Raw genomic sequence first — 18,547 nt, 5'->3', positions numbered from 1 at the left:
ATAATACTCGCGTGAAACCAAACACAAGAAAATACTAAAAAAAAATATTGCGAGGCTAAGGGCTATAGAGCTATATATTTTTAAAGGTAATATTCTTCCGATTATATATAAACTCCTGCATGTTAACAATATATATTACATTCTAGAACCTATAGGTATTACAATATTCATCATCATTATCTCCAATACAACAGACTTTCATTCCTCTTTCCTCATTTTCGGCAATCTTTTGTTATTTCAGGCGTCGAGCCGTGCGATAGAATATAACGATTTAAGTACACATTTTGTAATACCATTTATTATACGAGAAATAAATGGATAACTAAGATATTTTCCAGGCTGTTGTTGTTGCGACTGTATTTAGTGGTAAAGCTCTATTCATGAATTTTAATTTTCCGTTCTCAGTGGATAAGCTATTTATTCGAAGAGGTTAAACTGTACTGTTGCTTTTAAATAAGAATTTTTTTCAATTTCGGAAGAAAACTTTTTTGTTTTTTATTTTACCGGTTTTGGGATAATTTTTTGTGATTTGTTTTTTAATTCATATATAACCTATACACAGATAATATTTATAGTTGTTTTTATTAACACTTCACAATCAAAATAAAAAAAATACTTATATACTTTATAAACTATGAAAAATCCAGATCCTTTAACCGAATTCATAGGCAAGAAAATAAATTAGCAAAGATCGTTGACCGTCCGTTCGTGACACTGTTACGTGCTAAAATATAATCATGTACCCTGTAAGCCTTATAAAACCTTAAAAATAAAACAACTCAAAAAATAAATGTAAATTAGAAAAATACCGCTTTAACAAAACTATTCTTACACAATTTAGGTAACAGTATTTTTTGCTCTTAGCTGCAAATGTAATATTTGTATTAATTAGAACTCACTGTTATTTTTGTATTGTATATATAAATAAATAAAGTAGGCAAATGTAATAATCCAAAATGTATTTCATTTTTAAAGATCTGGTCATTTACAATGTAAGAAAAAAAAAGAAAATACAGATTGACATAGTTCAAAAAACGAATGTCACAGACTGTCAAATTTTTAGTGCATTTTCCCGGCAAACGTCGGAGCGATTTTGTGATTTTTTTAGTGCTTTACAACAGAAACAAACATGTCGTCTGATCTGTGTTTAGACGATCTATCCGATGTTGATATTACATTAATGACACTGCGTAAGCCGACGGAATTGAAAAAAGTGATTGATTCCATACCGAAACCAGTGAGGGCTGTCCCGAAAAATGGGCTTCCATTATGGTACAGATTGGGCTTGGAGAGTAAATTGCCAGTACCAAAAATGCCGGAAGGAAAAATCGTATTTTCTCGCGGGAAAATTGGTGAAGATGTAAGTAGCTTCTATGCATTTTTGTAACATGAGAAATATATAACAAAAAAGAATAATTTTTAACCTTCATTATAAATAGTATTCTGAAATTAATGCTTCACAATTTTATATTAGAAATATAAGATTTTAAATATCATGTGTACATTCTATTATATTATTGAACCGTTGAAAATTATCAAATGAAAAGTATTATGAAACACAATTCGCAAACCATAATTCGATGTAAATTATATGCATACAGGGACTTAAGAGGATTTAAATGTTTTCATAATTTCTTGCTTCACTTATACACACGATATTTTCAAATAAGCCATGGCTTTAGAAGTATACAAATGTAAAATAGATCTAAATCCACGCGAAGAGTTCGCAACCTTTAGAATTTCATCCTTTTAAAGAATATAATTCACATTAACTACATGTGAAAGTAAAAGAATATGCATTCTAGCACATATTTTATGTATAATATATAGTTATTAAGATATTTTAATTTCTTTTATTAAACTGAAACTAATTATATTACTAGCGGTCTAGCAATCTAGTAAATGTCACTTAGTGCACGTGTAACTTTGTAATTTTCACGTGAAAACATACATACAAAAACGCGAATGTTTCCTTTTATAATATTAGATTAGATATATTTATCTACGTTAGAATTAAAGAATATATAAACAATTTCCAAGTTAAAAAAAAATAAAAATAATAAGATGAAAAAACGTTTTAATTCTCTACCTCTAACAAATGTCTCCTTTATCAGAGTAAAACCTGTAGAATTGAACCCCGGAGGTTTAATGCATGTCCGATAAATGTCTTGTATAGAACGCCTTAGACATTCACGCCGTGCTTTAGACGGATTTATATTTTGATCTATTCTCGTCACGGTGACAAGGACACCGCAATTTCCCTTCCATTGCGTCGCTGTGAAATGGGAAGTCGTTATACTGAAAGCTTTCGCGATATATATTCATATTTAAAGAGCTTTACAAATAATCGAGAGCACTGGTTCACTGGGTATACTATGGACGTTTTGTACTGTAAATTGCTTTAATTGTCACTGCTTGACGAAGGAAAAAAGATCGTGAGAAAACCGTCATGTCGAATATTAAAAACTTCGACGACATATTGTGACATCCGCCAACCCGCACTTGGTTGACATGGTGGATTATGGACTGAACCCTTATAGAAAGCCCGTGACCCTGCACAGAGAACGTATAGGGCTGATGATGATAATGATAACAATGATGAATTGTTAATAAAGATAGCTGAAATGATCTATTGATTTGTTGACAAACGTTAAAGATGATTTGAATAAATCTGGCTTTAATATTTGTATATATGTATATGGGTATATTATCGTTATATCATATTATAATATATGGTTTATTCCTTCTTTCATTTTTTGCAAGGCAAAACAGAGCTTATAGACGCAACGTGTACAATTGTAAGCCAAAAATGGGTATGGGCAGGACATTTGGTAAGAGGAAAAAACAAATGCAAGAGCAAAATGGTATTCTAGAGAAGGTCAATGAAAAAAAGACAGACAGCAAAAGGTGGGACAACGAGATAAGGCAAGTGGCTGGCGTCACATGGAACAGAGTGGCTCAAGAAAAGCATGAGTGGAAACGCATGGAAGAGGTTTTTGTTGATTGAAATACAGATCTATAGGAAATAAGTAAATTCAAATTAGATTAAAGTTTTATTTGTATTTTAATCATGTTACTGATCTGTGGATTTGAACAAAAGGCTTTATTATTTTTACTACTCTTTAACTGCTATGGATAAATATATATTAACTGATTATACAGATTTAGTTTCAAACGTACATTGCATTAAGTAAAAGAAATGGTATTACAGCACAATAATACCAGTGCTAGTTAGTGATATAATGTTGACATATTATATAGTAGGTATTAAAATTAGTACAGTGATATATACTTACTTTCTGTCGCATGAAAATGTGTCATTTGCTAATGCACAGGAAATTTGTCTTTTGCAAAATTGGAAGTGGCATTTATTTGACTTCCGATAATGTTCCTGTGGGTGGCCTTGTAGTAATTGCAGTTTTGAATAAGATCAAATGATCATGGTAGGTCTGGAAAGCGTTCTTACTGATTTATAATATCTAATAACAATTTATTTCAATATAGGCTTCTTGAGTTTTAAATGGTGTATTTAGCGCGACTTATTTTTACATTTACATAAATTTATTAGTAATAATATAAAACATCATTATATACAAAGCACACTTCGGAAATAAAAAGATTTTTGGGAAAATTTTTCAAAATGCAGACATGATATTATATTCAAAGTCCGAAAAACATTAAGTCTTTAATCTCTTAGTATGTAATTAGGTATAGTATATAAGCTGTTTATTATTTCTTTCACATGCGAATCAAAACTTAGTGTAAGAAACCGAAATAAGTGCTGATATATACACGTTAACTCGAGTTTCATATTGAAAGAAAACTTTCCAATACTCTAATCGTGATTGAAATGAAGTCGTATTTATAAAAGATTTCAGGCACGTTCCCAGTAATCTCTATGATTTATCTTTAATGAAATAAACATCAACGTTTTTTTTTTTTTCCTTTCTAATAGACGCTTAGAAATTCTATTCGCATTGGTAACGGAAAGCTGAAATTTAATTATATATTTTCCTGACTTTTTTTATAATGTAAATGATGTATAGAGTTGCAACACCGCTCTCGATCTGGTCATCAAAAATTTCCAAGAAATCCATTATAGATTTTCTCGTGACTGCTAACCTAAATTAAAGTTTCATACAATCGAAATGACTTATTAGAAGATGATAAAAAATTATTGTCTTTTACTAAAACAGTACATAATAACAGAGGTGCAACTTAATTCAATTTAATTTGGATAACATACTAAGTACATTGAATATATTAGTATCATTGTTGGATATTCACTATAGTATGTAAATATAGGTAAAAGTATATTTTGCAGGCAATTAATATTATATGTCTCAAATAATTTCTTTATAATACGAAGTTAGATTACCACCCGAAGCTTCCCTCTAAGAAATTGGTGTCCACTGTCTTACCCTCCTCGGACAAAGCCTTTTTCAGGATTTCATCGGACCATTTATTAAAATCCAACCTTTGTTAGGCGTTTCATTCTAAATCTCTTGTCCAAATTTACTGTCCCATCGTGCTGCGTGGGCAACATACCCCTTAAGTCTTAGAAAATAAGAAATGTCTATTGAAATGCCCCTCCAATGAAATCCATCAACTACAAAAACTGTTTCCAGGTTCGGCGTCTGGGTCTCGGCAAAGATGGGCCCCGTCCATCATTCGACCTGACAGATCCGTACTGCAACAACGTATCGTACGATTACGTACCCGTACACGACCCGCACTTGGCCCATCACTTCGCACAGAAGCCAGCGAGGAACAGAATGAAACAGCTAGGCTATTGTACGAAGGATGGGAGAGCGGTCTGCTCACTGAAGGATTTCAATCAATACAGAAAGTATCTTTACAACCAATTCATGGATAGAATTCATATGGAAATGAAGAAACTGGTGAGCAGAATACCAATTTGTATGTATTCTGGGTTTAATACGTTTAACTGAAAGCTTTTGAAGCTTGCAACTTGGTTTAGAATCCAGAAAATACTTTAAAATCCATTAAACTAATTATATTGGAATTCCGATGGAAAAATTCAGATTAATGAATTACTTTTCCATAGCAAGAGTTCGTTTCATATATTGAGCACACAAATATTTAAGTTAAGTGAAATTCATTTGACTAATGGATCGACAACCTAGGCTCATATAATATATTTCTTAGGATGAACGCGCACGGGACGATCTGACTCTGAAGAGAGTGGAGGTGGATGTAGCTCGAAGACTGCAAGTGTTCACTAAAGCAGAGCGCGCGAGGGAACACCTCGAAAGGGTGGCGCAGGAACATGCTGACGAATGGGCAGAGAAAAAACGACTGTGGGTTGCTTTTATTATCATTAGGATATTTTGTGTCCAGTGTACATTATCTCTGATAACGATTAACCCAAGGGCTACCATGTTAGCCATCGACATTGTGGCTGGGGTCTAGTGTTTGGTTGTATCACATGTCGGAGTAGTTGTGATACGAATGCTAGATTATTACTAATTTACTATTTTTTTTTGTCATATCGGGCAACTGGTAAGCGATCACCACCGCCCATGAACATTCGCAAAGGTAGTGCCTTTTATGGGGTAAGGGAAAAGGAAAGGATTAACGACTGGAAAGAAGGAATGGACTGGGACGGGAGAGGAAAAGGAAACGAGCCTCCGGCTCCCCCACTCACCGTACGAAACACCAGTGGCATGCCACTATTTCACGCCGGTTTTTGTGGGAGTGTGGTACTTCCCCGGTGCGAGCTGGCCCAATTGGTGCCGAAGCGTGCTCGACCTCCATAATTTTGTGTGCTTGTCTCGAAGTCTCAACTTTTTTATTTAAGTTATAGGTCTTCATTTAGATCTAGAAGTCCGTATGCTTAGTGCTTTTAAAGCTACCGTGCCGTGAAACTTATAAAACAAACATTAATCCCATCTTTTTCACATATATAATAAATATAAATTTGTAGGTTCACGAAATTCGATATTGGCAGATACGCAAACTAAAACAAATCATAAGAGAACTCAAAGTAATAATTAACTTCTTTGATATGATAACTTTCCATCAATTCTAAAACATATACACGCATGGAAAGTTTGTCGTTTTGTAAAGAACAAATTGGTTTTCTTATGAGAATATTATCTCAAGGTATAAAAATATGTCGATATTTTAATGTAAGCCATACAATTTAATAGATTAAGAAATATTTGAAGAGAATGAAATAATAGATGCATACACAAGTACGTGATATAGTCCCTACTATGTTAAAAAAATCGTTTCGTGGTGCTGAATATTTTGTTTCGTTTCTATCATAAATTCTAATGGAAATTATAATAAATTAAACCGTTCGCAAAACAAAGTTGTGGCAAAACTAGACTAACAGGCTTACCCTCTACGTGAGGAGATACAGGGTGATTAATAGCAACACTTTGTTTTCATTTCGTTTAACGCAATATTAGTTTAACGGTCGACTGGTCTAGAAAATAATTGAATATATTGCTTACGTATAAGAGTTTAAGTGTACTATATAAAACCCATTTTATTACCGCTGAAGCGTTGAAATTATAGGGTTTTCATACTGTATGCGTAATTATAGAAATTAAAAATGTGTTTAAGAGATTTTAAATAATAGAAAAAAATCATCATTTTTTTTTTATAAGCAATAAAGAATTTCATTTCATTTCATACAATTAATAATTATAAAGTATTAAATGCTTTTGAACTAAAAAAAATTAAAGGTGTGTTGATATATTGAACTTAGGCGTCATTTGCCCTATTTTCTGTATGCAATGTTGTAAAGCAAATTTTCTCGGTGTGTTTATATACGCAGTTAAAATCAAAGAAATTGAACACTAATATATCTAGCAGCAAATTTATACAAGATTCGTTCGCCCATCTGTTACTGCAGCTGATCTAAACACATTCCAATAGATTGATTACATAGTACAAAGTTTGTGCTAGCTACGATTGGATAAGTTGACATATGTGCGCCTTATGTATTTCGTATGGCACTTATCTATTCCACGTTGAAGGACGATCTTCCGAGTACGTTTTATTTGATGTGAATTTGTCGTATAGAAAAGCAAAAAAGCTCAATATAAGAACACTAACTCAGCGTATCTCATGACCTTGAGGTACATTTCTTATGATGTCTCATGTTATTACATTATTTATTTTTAGATATATGTTATAAATTCTCAGATAGTTCCTAAAAATGTAAGTTAATTAAAAGGTGGGATGCTCCTTTTATTCATTGATTAAATTTAGGAATGGAAAAACTAAATCTTGCCTTTAAAGCGTTAACAAAATAATTATATTAAAATATACTGCATTTGTATTATTGTATTATTTGTCCTATGTTGACAGCACAATAATGTGTTTAAAATAAAATAAATAAATTATATTATTCTGTCTACAAAATAAGAACCGAAGATGTCGTTGTGTACACCATAAAAACTACTAAGAATCTCGGATCCAATGTGATATGAAAAAACGCAATATGTTATGGTAATTACCGCACACTAAAATTAATTTCCAACCTAGAGACATAATTTAATGCTTTTTTCTATAACAGTAAATTTATTCGAACGTTGCAATATTAGCGTTGTATCGATTTGCATAAAATGTAGCTACGTAGGTAAGTAGTTTGATCGTTTCTGCGTGAATGTTACAGCTGCACGGTCGGAAGGACATTTTCCAGTGTGATAATGCAGGAAAAGTGTCGTATAAACGAATAGTTTTATTAATTTATATAACTTGTATGTTGGTGTTTAAAATATACCTACTTGTTTAGCATTTTTTCATTTTAAATTTAATTTCGTAAAATTTTGCCGATTTACGATCATGTTTTGACCCATCTAAATGCGATCGAGAACTTTCGACAAACAAGTTATTATTGAGCTGAAATTAGCTTTGCGATAATATTTTTATTGATAATATCCATGTACCGAAATATAGAAACATTTTATTTATGTAAATTTGTTGCTCCTTTAAAGTAACTAACCCCAAACGTCCGAACGTTTTTCGTTCACGAATCTCAAATAAAAAGTTTCGATATAAGCGCTTTCAAGGAAACCTAGTTTTTACAGTGCCACCACTATTTTGTACTGGGGTAACGTTGGCTTGTCGCCAGATAGTCACAGCTGACAGATGTTTACTACTTACCGGCAACGCTGGAGACATTAATTTATACCCTACAATGCATATCGTAGTACTCATGTCCGCAAATACTTCGATTCTTACAAAAGTTGAGTTGCTTCCCAACAGATTTGATCAAGGTGCTCAGTTGTATTTAGTAACTAGCGCCGCTGCCGTCGAGCACGTATAGCTTAATACCTTCCTCAATAAATGGGCTATCTAAAACTGAAAGAATTTTTCAAAACGTACCGATAGTTCCTAAGATTAGCGCGTTCAAACAAACAAACAAACGAACAAACAGACAAACAAACAAACGAACAAACAGACAAACAAACAAACTCTAAAGCTGAAGAGTAATATTAGTATAGATAAATATTAACATTAACTATTCGCAAATGTCTCGATCGTATTGCAGGATCATAAGATTCGTGCAGAATTAAATAATACCTGGTCTTAATTTTCAATAAATCGTAATCAATTGAGTATTGTATATTTAAAATATTTGAAAGTATATTACTTTAAGTTGAGCTTTCTTATCGCCGAAAACGGTTTTCAAAATAAATCGGGATACGTTTGTGACCCGCTGAAATATTAAGCTGTCCTAATTTTTTGATATATTGTAATATTGCCAACCCTCATACTCAATTCACCTTTAGGGAATATGGCCATTAAGCGAGGATTTGCAAAGATAATGAGCAACATCCCTCGATTGTCGTTCAAAGGTAATGAAATTCATAAAATCATATTTATATCTGCTATTTATAAATTAATGTACCTATTTGGTGGGATTTGATATTCTCTTTGAGAATCGTAAATTTTTCGTAATATAGTAGTTGTGGGCTGCCGCCGAGGGGGTCGCGAATGTATACTAACCAGCTCCCGTGACCCCTTCACTAAAGCTGCTCGACGGAACACAGTGGGGTTTTACTTGGTAGGAATCCGCCATTTCCCACGTGAGAGGGTAGCTAGGTCTTTCCCCCAGAGGCCGTATGTATCTATGTTAGATTTGTCCACTCAAAAAAAATATTTGTAAATTAAATTCGATACAAATAATAATAAAATATGTTCTCATAATCATTATTGTTACGACGATGACGCATGTTGGAAGTTTGTAAATATAGGTATGGAGACTTTTAGTGTGCACTTGAACACAGAAATAGCAAATTGCCATAAAATAATATCATTGTGAACTCGTAGAAGCTATGTTAATGTAAAGAGCAAATAGTGTAATATCTTGTCACATTTCAATAGGTAATGAGTATATGCCGGAGACGAGATTGAGTGAAAGTTCGGTGCTTAAAAAAAACTTATCTAAATGTAGAGGCCTATATTATACTAGATATCTACTACATATAATACGTAAAAACAAAAAATAGCGTATGATAAATTTTTTCTCCAAAAATGTCACTGACGTTACTCCAGATACTAACATGGGACCAAATGAAAACAATTTGCTGTCAAAAAACAAGAAAAGAATCACGCATATCGGAACGCAAAAATAATAACACTGAATTGAAAACCTCCATCGTTTTCGAGAGTGTCGAGATATTAACAAAAATAGAATCCCAAACAAAAAAGACATTTGAACTATGATTGGAGGTATACATAAAACAGTTTATGATCTAATATGTTAAAAATGAAGAAATGTATATATTAACTCACTGAGCGTAACCTACTTTAGCAAATTGAAACTATTAGATGAGGTACGTAAAAGCCCGCTAAGTGTATTTACAACCGCAAATCAAAGTCCCATAACAGCGTTATGAGCAAATCACATTTCCTCACTGATTCATCCCTTCAGTACATCCCATCTAGCTCGCAAACTTAGTAAGCACATTTGCATAACCCATTTAACTGCGCCGTTCAAGTACATTCGCCGATGCATAAGAATATTTCAACATTCAATATTTTCTATATTTTCTCCGTGTTGTGATGGCGCATTGTAATGGATGCACGTCGTTCGTTTGTTTTTAATTCTATATTTTAAGAAATAGTGTCTTGAAGAATTAGTAAAAACAGAAAGGAGTTATTTTATAAATTACAATTATATATAAAATGTCATAGGTATTCTTGGAAATTGAAAAAAGAAATACCTTGAAATACCGAAAATAATCATACAAGTGGGTACCTATAATTAATTCTAACTGAATTATGATTATAACTTTAAAATACTGTAACAGTATCTGTAAGAAACTAGGATTGATAATATAAAATAAAACTATTATTTTTGGAAGGCCGTCAGATCTGCAGATATATAATAATATACAGCCTAAACTATTTTTAAATCGGGGTAGGATTTTGCCCTAGCATAAGATTAATTCCAATCCCAGGGCAGGAATACAAAATCTGTATGCTCATATTACGCTTTTTATTTAATTGCTAAGAGATGTTTGTTTCGCTAAATCCTCTTCATTTGAACACAAAACCAATAACACACTCCCCGAACTCGCAAATTAAAATGGTATGTTACAAACAGCAGCGAGTCAGTTGGATTTTTTGATAAAAGTGAAAGGTCATGCTGTGATTCGTTCTTTCATCTCGTTCGAAACGTGAATCAAAGGGTTCTACTCCGACATGTTTTAATTAAAAGGAGCCGAGCCGAGTACGTCTAAAGCGGAAGAAAAGTCGAAACTAAAAATTCAGTCTCCGTACTTCAGAATTTTTCAACTTAACCTTCTTTAATAATAAAAGTCATATTTTGTCGAAGTAGGGCACCATATTGTACGCGTAACTTTTGCATGTTTATATGCTCATAGTAGTAAAAGACTTAGGTTCATACTGAAATAAATAGTATACCTACTGTACGGTTTACGGTAAAAATAAGATGTAACTAAAGCGCAAGGCTTAGGCGGCTGTTTTTTTTGTGCGAGTTATAAACCAGCCAAATTGTCAGTTTAAATTAGGCGTTGGCATCTTAGTTTGACTTAAAACAAAGCAAAAAAATGTATACATAGGTTAAGTAGCAGATAGATAATTATGCTAAATTGTCAAGTATGATATAACTCTCTTATAAAAGGATTAAAAAAGGGAATCACTGAATGTTAGAGTAGGCAGTGGTATCTTTATGAGTTTATATTGAACGCAGTATTTGTACAGATGCTACTCCATATTCGATGTTTTCCAGTGATGATTGATGGTTCGACATAGTTCGCAAAGATATCCATCAGCTCTATTAATAAACCACAGGTTTTCAAATAATGATGTTTGAAATAATGATGCTGACATTTTTTACCGTTGAATTTTCGAAAATATATTTTTTTAAAGGGCTAAAGAACAAGAAAAGAAGATACAAGCAAGAATGAAATATCTGGCCGAATTCAACGAGAAACAGCGAAAAGAACGTGCCGCGCGTGCGCATGAGAAACAGAATAGAATCAAGCAGAGGGTGCAAGCGGCTGCTGAAATGGAGCTGCGGCGTAAAATAACCATGGTCAGGCAGTGGAGAGCGAACGAGAAGAAGCGATTGAATAGGCTCAAGCAAGAGAGAGATGCAAAACAGAAAAGATTAGAGGATGAGGTAGGACATAAGTATTATTTGAAATTAATTATGTAATAAGCATTTGTTTTTATACTAAACCTTTATTAAATAAAATTTGTTAGGTCTTACGAGTATTGAGGTAATATACTCAATAATATTGTGGTAATGGTCGTACCTGTACAAAGTTTGTTGCCCAATCATACAGACATAATTTTTTTTAAATTGGAGGGAATGTCGTTTATATAGTTCGTGAGAGTTACTCGTAATCATATACGTTTATTTAAAATTTTCAACAAAATCAACTTATTATCAGTATAATAGAATTTGGAATTTATGACATGCAATAATTCCGTATATTTCAACCCACACTGCTAAAGGTCATAATTGATTCACACAAAATGTTTCAGGCAAATAGTAAATGGAAAGCGCGTGTGGAAGCACAAAATCAAAAGATACACGAAGAAGCCATTCTGCTCAAATTATACACGGAAGATATGAACGCTGGCGCTACCAGAAGAGCCAAGTTAGTTAAATTATTTTTGTCTTGTTATCGATTTTAGCCGAGTATCGTATTAGAAAATTTTCATAAAAATCCTGAAAGGATTGTGGTCACTTGCAGACAGGTTCAAAACGTCACGTCATCAAAAATATTATGATATGATATAACCTACTGATATGGCAAATATAACCGAGTTTAGATAAATTGAAAATCAAACGTTTCTACGTATATAATTGTTTTAAAACTACAATAAAAACACTACAAAATTCATTTTTTCCATTTTTATCCGACTTATAGGAAAGCGGAAGTGTACGCGTACAACACGGACTTGGAGCTGCAACGAATAAGGCTCGCTAATTGGAAACTAATGCACGGCGGTACAGCTAAAGCCTCTCAGCTCGTGAGGAAAATGGGAATCGAGTTTGAAAAGGTTTTCATTATTCCGCTTTAGTGACTATCCTTCGTTTTAATGGGGACGACGATTTCGCGAGTGTTGGGAATTCATGACGTCAATTGAGTATTATGGATTACCATATACGTTCCTTGGTACTATGTAACTTTGGAATCTGTAAATTTGGCAGTTTCTGCATTCCGCGTTCTTAGTGAAAGAAGATGTGGTAAACTATAGAGTTTTTAAATCAGTTCAATTTAATTATTCGTACTTTCCCATAGCTTACGTCACTATGCATTTGCAGTACGCTTTACTGGATATTATTATCAAAATTTTAAAGGTTTGGGCCTTTTACAGTACTACAAAAAAAAATCTGGTGGCAGTTTTCTTATCACCAACGCAAAAATCACTGTCAGAAATAACACAATTATAGTCTGTTATTGCTATTTCTGTTTGGATGAAATAAAAATGTACTACTAGTATGTAGGTACTAGTTTTCCGCTTACAGCTTCAAAGTAAGCACACATATTTAAGTCAGACCCCCTCATAGTCCCTGTTACCGTGTTTGCGGAATCCAACCTTTCTTGAGTACCAAACTATCTTTTTACAAATTTTCATGCAAATTGTTTCGGTAGATTTGGCAAACAAAGTTACATTCACATTTATTATTATAAGTTGGATGACTGTTTTCACAAAAAGTTCCATTCCTACACGCAGTTTAAACAATATTTTCTCTATCGACATAGTCGAAACGCGGCGCCAAGGGCATGAGTCCCGAGCTAGCGCAGGCGCTCGCCGAAGAGGCGATGGCGGCCGCCGTATCCACCGAAGGGGACGCGCTCATGACGTTGGGACAGGCGCGCGCTAAGATGGACATCGTTACTGTCTTACCCAGTGCACCTATCAGGATACTGGACGAGGTATTGTGTGCTGGGACTTCGATGATTTAATAAAGATTTTTGGGAAAATGTTACCAGGTAGAAATAACGGACAAGTCCTACAATCTATTTCTGACACATATTTTAGCTCGATCCCGCCTATGAGTCACTCTAGCCTCGAGCTTAAGTCTATATCGTGAGGAGAGGACAGTTTGTTCTATGAATTGCTTATATTAACATTTATTCATGTACCCTTTCAACAAAATTATACCAGTTACCTACAGAGAATGTTCATATCAAGGCTGTTATATGTTGATTAATTAAGGATAAGTATATAGCCACAAGCCTGGGGGTTTATACATAGTGTTTCTTACGGTCGTGCTTCAGGGAATATTTAAAACTCTTGAATTTATTCTGAACCAACCAAGCTACATAAACTGAAAACTTAATAAAATACAACAATTACCTAATTTATATATTTTATTCATAATCTATCCATAAGCATATCATAACTGAGATCTTTGCAAGCATGAATGATGAACCCTTTGTTGTTAGGGTTGCCTGGTAGAGATCGTTACCTAGCGATAAGGCCGCCCTTTGCAAATTTAATTTAAGTTTTTCTTGTACGACTGCTTTTTTGATTTTTTACGTAATAAAGAATTTTCATTTTATTTCATTTCATGAAGAAAGACTAATAATGCGTTATTTCCCCATGTAATAGATGCTGGAAGGTGCGGTGATGGAGTTTGCTCGTCGTCGAGTCAACTTGCTCCTTCGAGATATCGAAAGGATGGTCAAGTCGAGAGCCACGGTGGTGTTCTTCCAAAACTTCCGACCTCCTCCTAAGAAGAAGTTAGTTAATAATAACATTTATTTAGCTGTACTATTAAAATCTGTTTCCTAAAATACGTTCTCATTAAATCTTGAAACCCAATTTTACGGAATACTACCTCTGCTTCATTTTAATAATTAATTAATAATCAAGCTATCTGATTCTTTATGGCTTCAGTTGCTAGATCTATTCTAATCAAGTCTTTTCCAACTTTTTATTTGCTTTCTTTTTATAGCGAAGCTTATCTCTTTTTGCTTTCTACAGTGAGTCCGATAATATTTACCTGACTTTATTAATTAACTTGATACTCTCAGTAACAAATAGAAGCTGGTGTACGGTACTAATATTGTACTGAGTATTGGGTACATCACCCAATACTGGTTACACTATTTAGATACCTAATATTTTTGTATTACAAACAATGCTCAAACGCTTGCCCCAAAAAAACCGACAAGACAAAGACTATGGCGAAATTATACAAAGCCGCGTTTGCTCCACGCACGACAGGCGGCCAAAAGCCTCCCGCTGGACGGTGCAGATAGCGACGGAGTTCGCGCGCCAGTTCGCGGCGGCGCACGGCATCGTGTTCGGTGACGTCACCAGCCGCGCCGCCGACACCTTCACCGACGTTGACATGAAGAGCGTTAAGGACCGACCGCCGACGCCTGTGGTATGATACAGAGCCATAGATAGGTGTCCCTTAGGCACATGACAAAGTGTAGAAAAAATTCGATTGCTGATGCGCGGCAAATAAACTCGGGTCCGATTCCCGGCTCGTGATCAAATTTTTTCTATTCTTTAAATATTTCTCATTTAAAAAGCATTGCAATGCTGTAACTATTGCTATAAACAAAATGATTTATATAAAATTATTGATAGAACACAAACGAAAGAAAAAGTATCTCTAGTATATGTTGATTATAATTTACCGAAAAATAATGCACATAATTGCAAGCATAATGTTACAGATCACGTTTTTTCGACATATTACAATATAGCAGGAATCCATCCCTCTGTGTGTGAGCTCTGTGTCCTTTCATAGAAAGCAGTTGGCTCTTCCAAGACACGTCCGACACGGGGGGACTCGGTGTCACATATCTCACGTTACCTCTGCACCCACGAGCGTGGATGCATTTTACGTGTTGGACTGTGCATGTTTTTTATACAAACGGAGATACTTTCAGCGTTGAAACACGCATTTACGCGCTTTATATGCGCGAGTATTAATCGCTTAAAACAGTGTTAATAATTTTACGATGAAATAATCACAGTACAATCATACTAGGTACCTACTCTAACAGGAATTCAGTCGTGATTAGATGAATTATGTCGATGATTATTTAACACATTTAAAGGCTTGTAAATAATGATGTTACTTATCCTACTAATATTATAAATGCGAAAGTTTGTGAGGGTGTGTATGTTTGTTACTCTTTCGCGCAAAAACTATTGAACCGATTGCAATGAAATTTGGTACGTAGATAGCTGGACAACTGCAATAACATATAGGAAACTTACGATATTGACTTACGCGGGTGAAACTGCGGCGTGCAGCTAGTAACTTTATATCAATAAGCATTACAAAGTCATAATGCACGACGGTTTGATCGCAGCCATCAAAGACGAAACTCGCGGAAGTGACGTTCTCAGATCGTGTGGAAGACCTTCCCGATCCCGTCGCTGTTGGTACTTATTTGCCAGAAAGGAAGAAGTTATTGGAGGTATCCACTAGTTCTATGTATTCTCGAACTCAAACACAATCATTTTTTATTCAATCAGACTTCCTATAGAAGCACTTTTGAATCGTCATTTTACTCAGTTTTAACATTTACCACCGGAATGCAGTTTCTACAGAATAGAGCAATATAGTCTTTAACATTCATTAACAAAGAAATATGTAAATGTCATTGTAAATGCTTTGTATTTATATTAGAAACAGTGATGTTAAGTTTCTATTCAGCCCATACAATCAAACTCTTTATCATTTAAAATCGTACAATATGTTTTGGACATTTCAAGTAGAGTTTACAATTTTAGAACAGTTTGTTTTGTAACTTTTTAATAGATTCATTTCATATCTTATATCCGTATTGGATTTTGAGAAATCATACATTTAAAGCAGGTTATAGGCCTATTTTTTAGCTATTATTTCGCATTGTTAACAAGCATAATTTATAGATGATTAGTGTTGCTGCTAAGCTGTTGTCTCGCTCGGTGAGCGAGCAGGTCCTCAAGGGAATGGATGTCACCATAGGGATGGTGACATTACCGCATATGAGACAGCCCAGTAAGTAAACCTAAATATGTTCATTGTGATATCATGTGTTGTTATATATATATAGAATAGAGATACAGATGTGTTTTATATAGATTTATAGTCGGATATTGGATTATTATTAAGCCTAGACAACCAATATTAAAATTATAATTTCATCTATGGAACTAGAAAACAGGCTTTAATGATAGAATGATCTAAATGTTCTCTCTTATACAGAGTATACGTAAGGAATTTGTTTAATCTTGATGATCTTAATCAGGATAATAAGATAAACTCATGCACTTATTGTATTGGCACCGTTTCTTGATAAGTGAGCAAGGGTTGAATTTAATGTGTAGGTCAAAATGACTTTAAATGTTCGATTACATACAAACATAAAGTATCTTATTTACATATTTATATAATCGGTCTAGCTGTTTCGGGACGGGAATTAAATATATAGAGATATTATAACACAAAAAATTCGAGCTGCATAAGGCGAGGCAATTCGAATCGGTTGTCGGTGGCGGCCACATAGAACTGTGAGCTTATCCCGCAGTGGAGTGGGGCGAGGCGGTGGAGAGCCTGTCGGACGCGGTGGTCAACAATCGCGTGCGCGGCGAGTGCGGCGACGTGCGCCGCGCCGCGCTGTACCTCGCGCGCCGCGTGCTGCGCGCGCTCAGCGCCGACATGAGGGAGGAGAAGATGCGCCGCGTCAGTGCTCGCTTTGTCTTTTCATTTAGGGATTTTTTTCCAATTTATTCGTTTGTCCGCTTTCTTTTATAAAAAAAATAATTAGAATTATAAAATATGTTTATTTTTTCATTTGATTTATCGGACTGTAATGCCTATAAACAATGCAAAAGTAACTTGTCTGGCACATGTACTATTTAAAGGCGTCCAGAACATTATTTATATACATAACATTTTATAGCATTCGAAAAAAAATAGTGTATCAAAGTGAAATAGATTTAAAAACTCTCTTTTACTCTTTCGGTTTTATCTGCTTATGGGGACACCCCACGCAATTTGTTGGGATGATAAACAACCACCTCAACCAAAATGAAACGTTATTTTAATTATGACAATATTGTATCAATGAAGCGCGGTCTCACTTAAATTTATTTTGTTAGTTTTATAGCATTCAAATACTTAATAAACTATTTATAAATGATTTTTTTACTGAAGTGAAATCACGGGTGGCCGATATGTTAGGCGTTGCCAAGGTTCAGTGAAACGTCGTGGGTTCGAATCCCGCCTGATGATCCTTTCCTGATTTTCTTATATAAACTATATATTTTTAATAAGATCTCTCAAGAATTCTATTTTTGAATTTAATTTTAATCTTTGCAGAAATTCAGTACTTTATCAGATACAGAAAAGAAAGATTTCTATGTTCCTGAAAACGTACAAGCGGCGTGAAAGAAGTGAGAGGGAATCAAATAGCTCATATTCTATGAAATAGTTATTTTTCATAACTTCGTGTTTTAACGTTGAGAAATTGTTGAGATTTGTACTAAAATTAACGTTTTTTATTATTTCAATTTGTTGAACTATGTTTAGCTTTGTTTTTTGACATTGTATATCGATAAAGTGTATTCAATGAAAATGGCTTTTATTTTTATCTTTAGATATATATAAACTCGCAAATTCACTTTATTAAATAACTCTCTATTTGTTCTTGATCTAGACTAAACATACAGCACAACCATTAAAAATTGTATTCAGTCAATACAGCCATAATTAAATAACATTTAAAAGGCAACAATCCATAGACGAAAAAGAAGTATTTGACTTGCCACGAAAATAAGGTACTTCCGCGATGCTTTTCTATATTCTATCAATATCACATCATAGATTATTGTCACATAGAACAAGGTGTGATGTGAAAATACACTTTCGCTACGTGAACACCTAACTGCAATTTTCGGACGAGCACCTCTCACACTGAAGAGGCACTACGTGACAACGTATGGTTTTAAGAGTAGCTGATCTTTTGTCTTTCATAAAGCTTTTAACGTTTTGAGTAGATACTTATCCGCACACCATATATCGATTTATCCTGGATAATACTGTTTATTGAGAAATTTTTAGGTA

The 18,547-nt window shown here is 34.1% G+C and overlaps 1 protein-coding gene across 1 annotated transcript; it reads left to right on the top strand.

Annotated features, from left to right (window-relative positions):
• The first annotated feature begins 1,129 nt into the window (after positions 1-1,129).
• LOC119829323 lies at positions 1,130-17,872 on the top strand. The gene is made up of 13 exons (XM_038351793.1): positions 1,130-1,360; positions 4,629-4,901; positions 5,170-5,321; positions 11,380-11,632; positions 12,001-12,116; positions 12,390-12,522; positions 13,230-13,403; positions 14,083-14,213; positions 14,701-14,863; positions 15,807-15,914; positions 16,372-16,480; positions 17,010-17,164; positions 17,804-17,872. Exons 1-13 carry the CDS (start codon positions 1,130-1,132, stop codon positions 17,870-17,872), a joined length of 2,067 nt encoding a protein of 688 aa, XP_038207721.1.
• The last annotated feature ends 675 nt before the right edge of the window (positions 17,873-18,547 follow it).

Source organism: Zerene cesonia, chromosome 10, assembly GCF_012273895.1.
Source record: "Zerene cesonia ecotype Mississippi chromosome 10, Zerene_cesonia_1.1, whole genome shotgun sequence".
NCBI lineage: Eukaryota > Metazoa > Arthropoda > Insecta > Lepidoptera > Pieridae > Zerene > Zerene cesonia.
Note: the sequence above shows the minus strand (reverse complement) of the source record. Positions and strands in the feature narration are given on the sequence as shown.

Bases quoted from the DNA above. Each gene is read 5' to 3' on its own strand.
- LOC119829323 (XM_038351793.1), top strand. From the start codon at position 1,130: ATGTCGTCTGATCTGTGTTTAGACGATCTATCCGATGTTGATATTACA. The intron at 14,214-14,700 runs GTTAGTTAATAA...CACGCACGACAG, and splicing joins CGACCTCCTCCTAAGAAGAA to GCGGCCAAAAGCCTCCCGCT. The intron at 14,864-15,806 runs GTATGATACAGA...GTTTGATCGCAG, and splicing joins ACCGACCGCCGACGCCTGTG to CCATCAAAGACGAAACTCGC.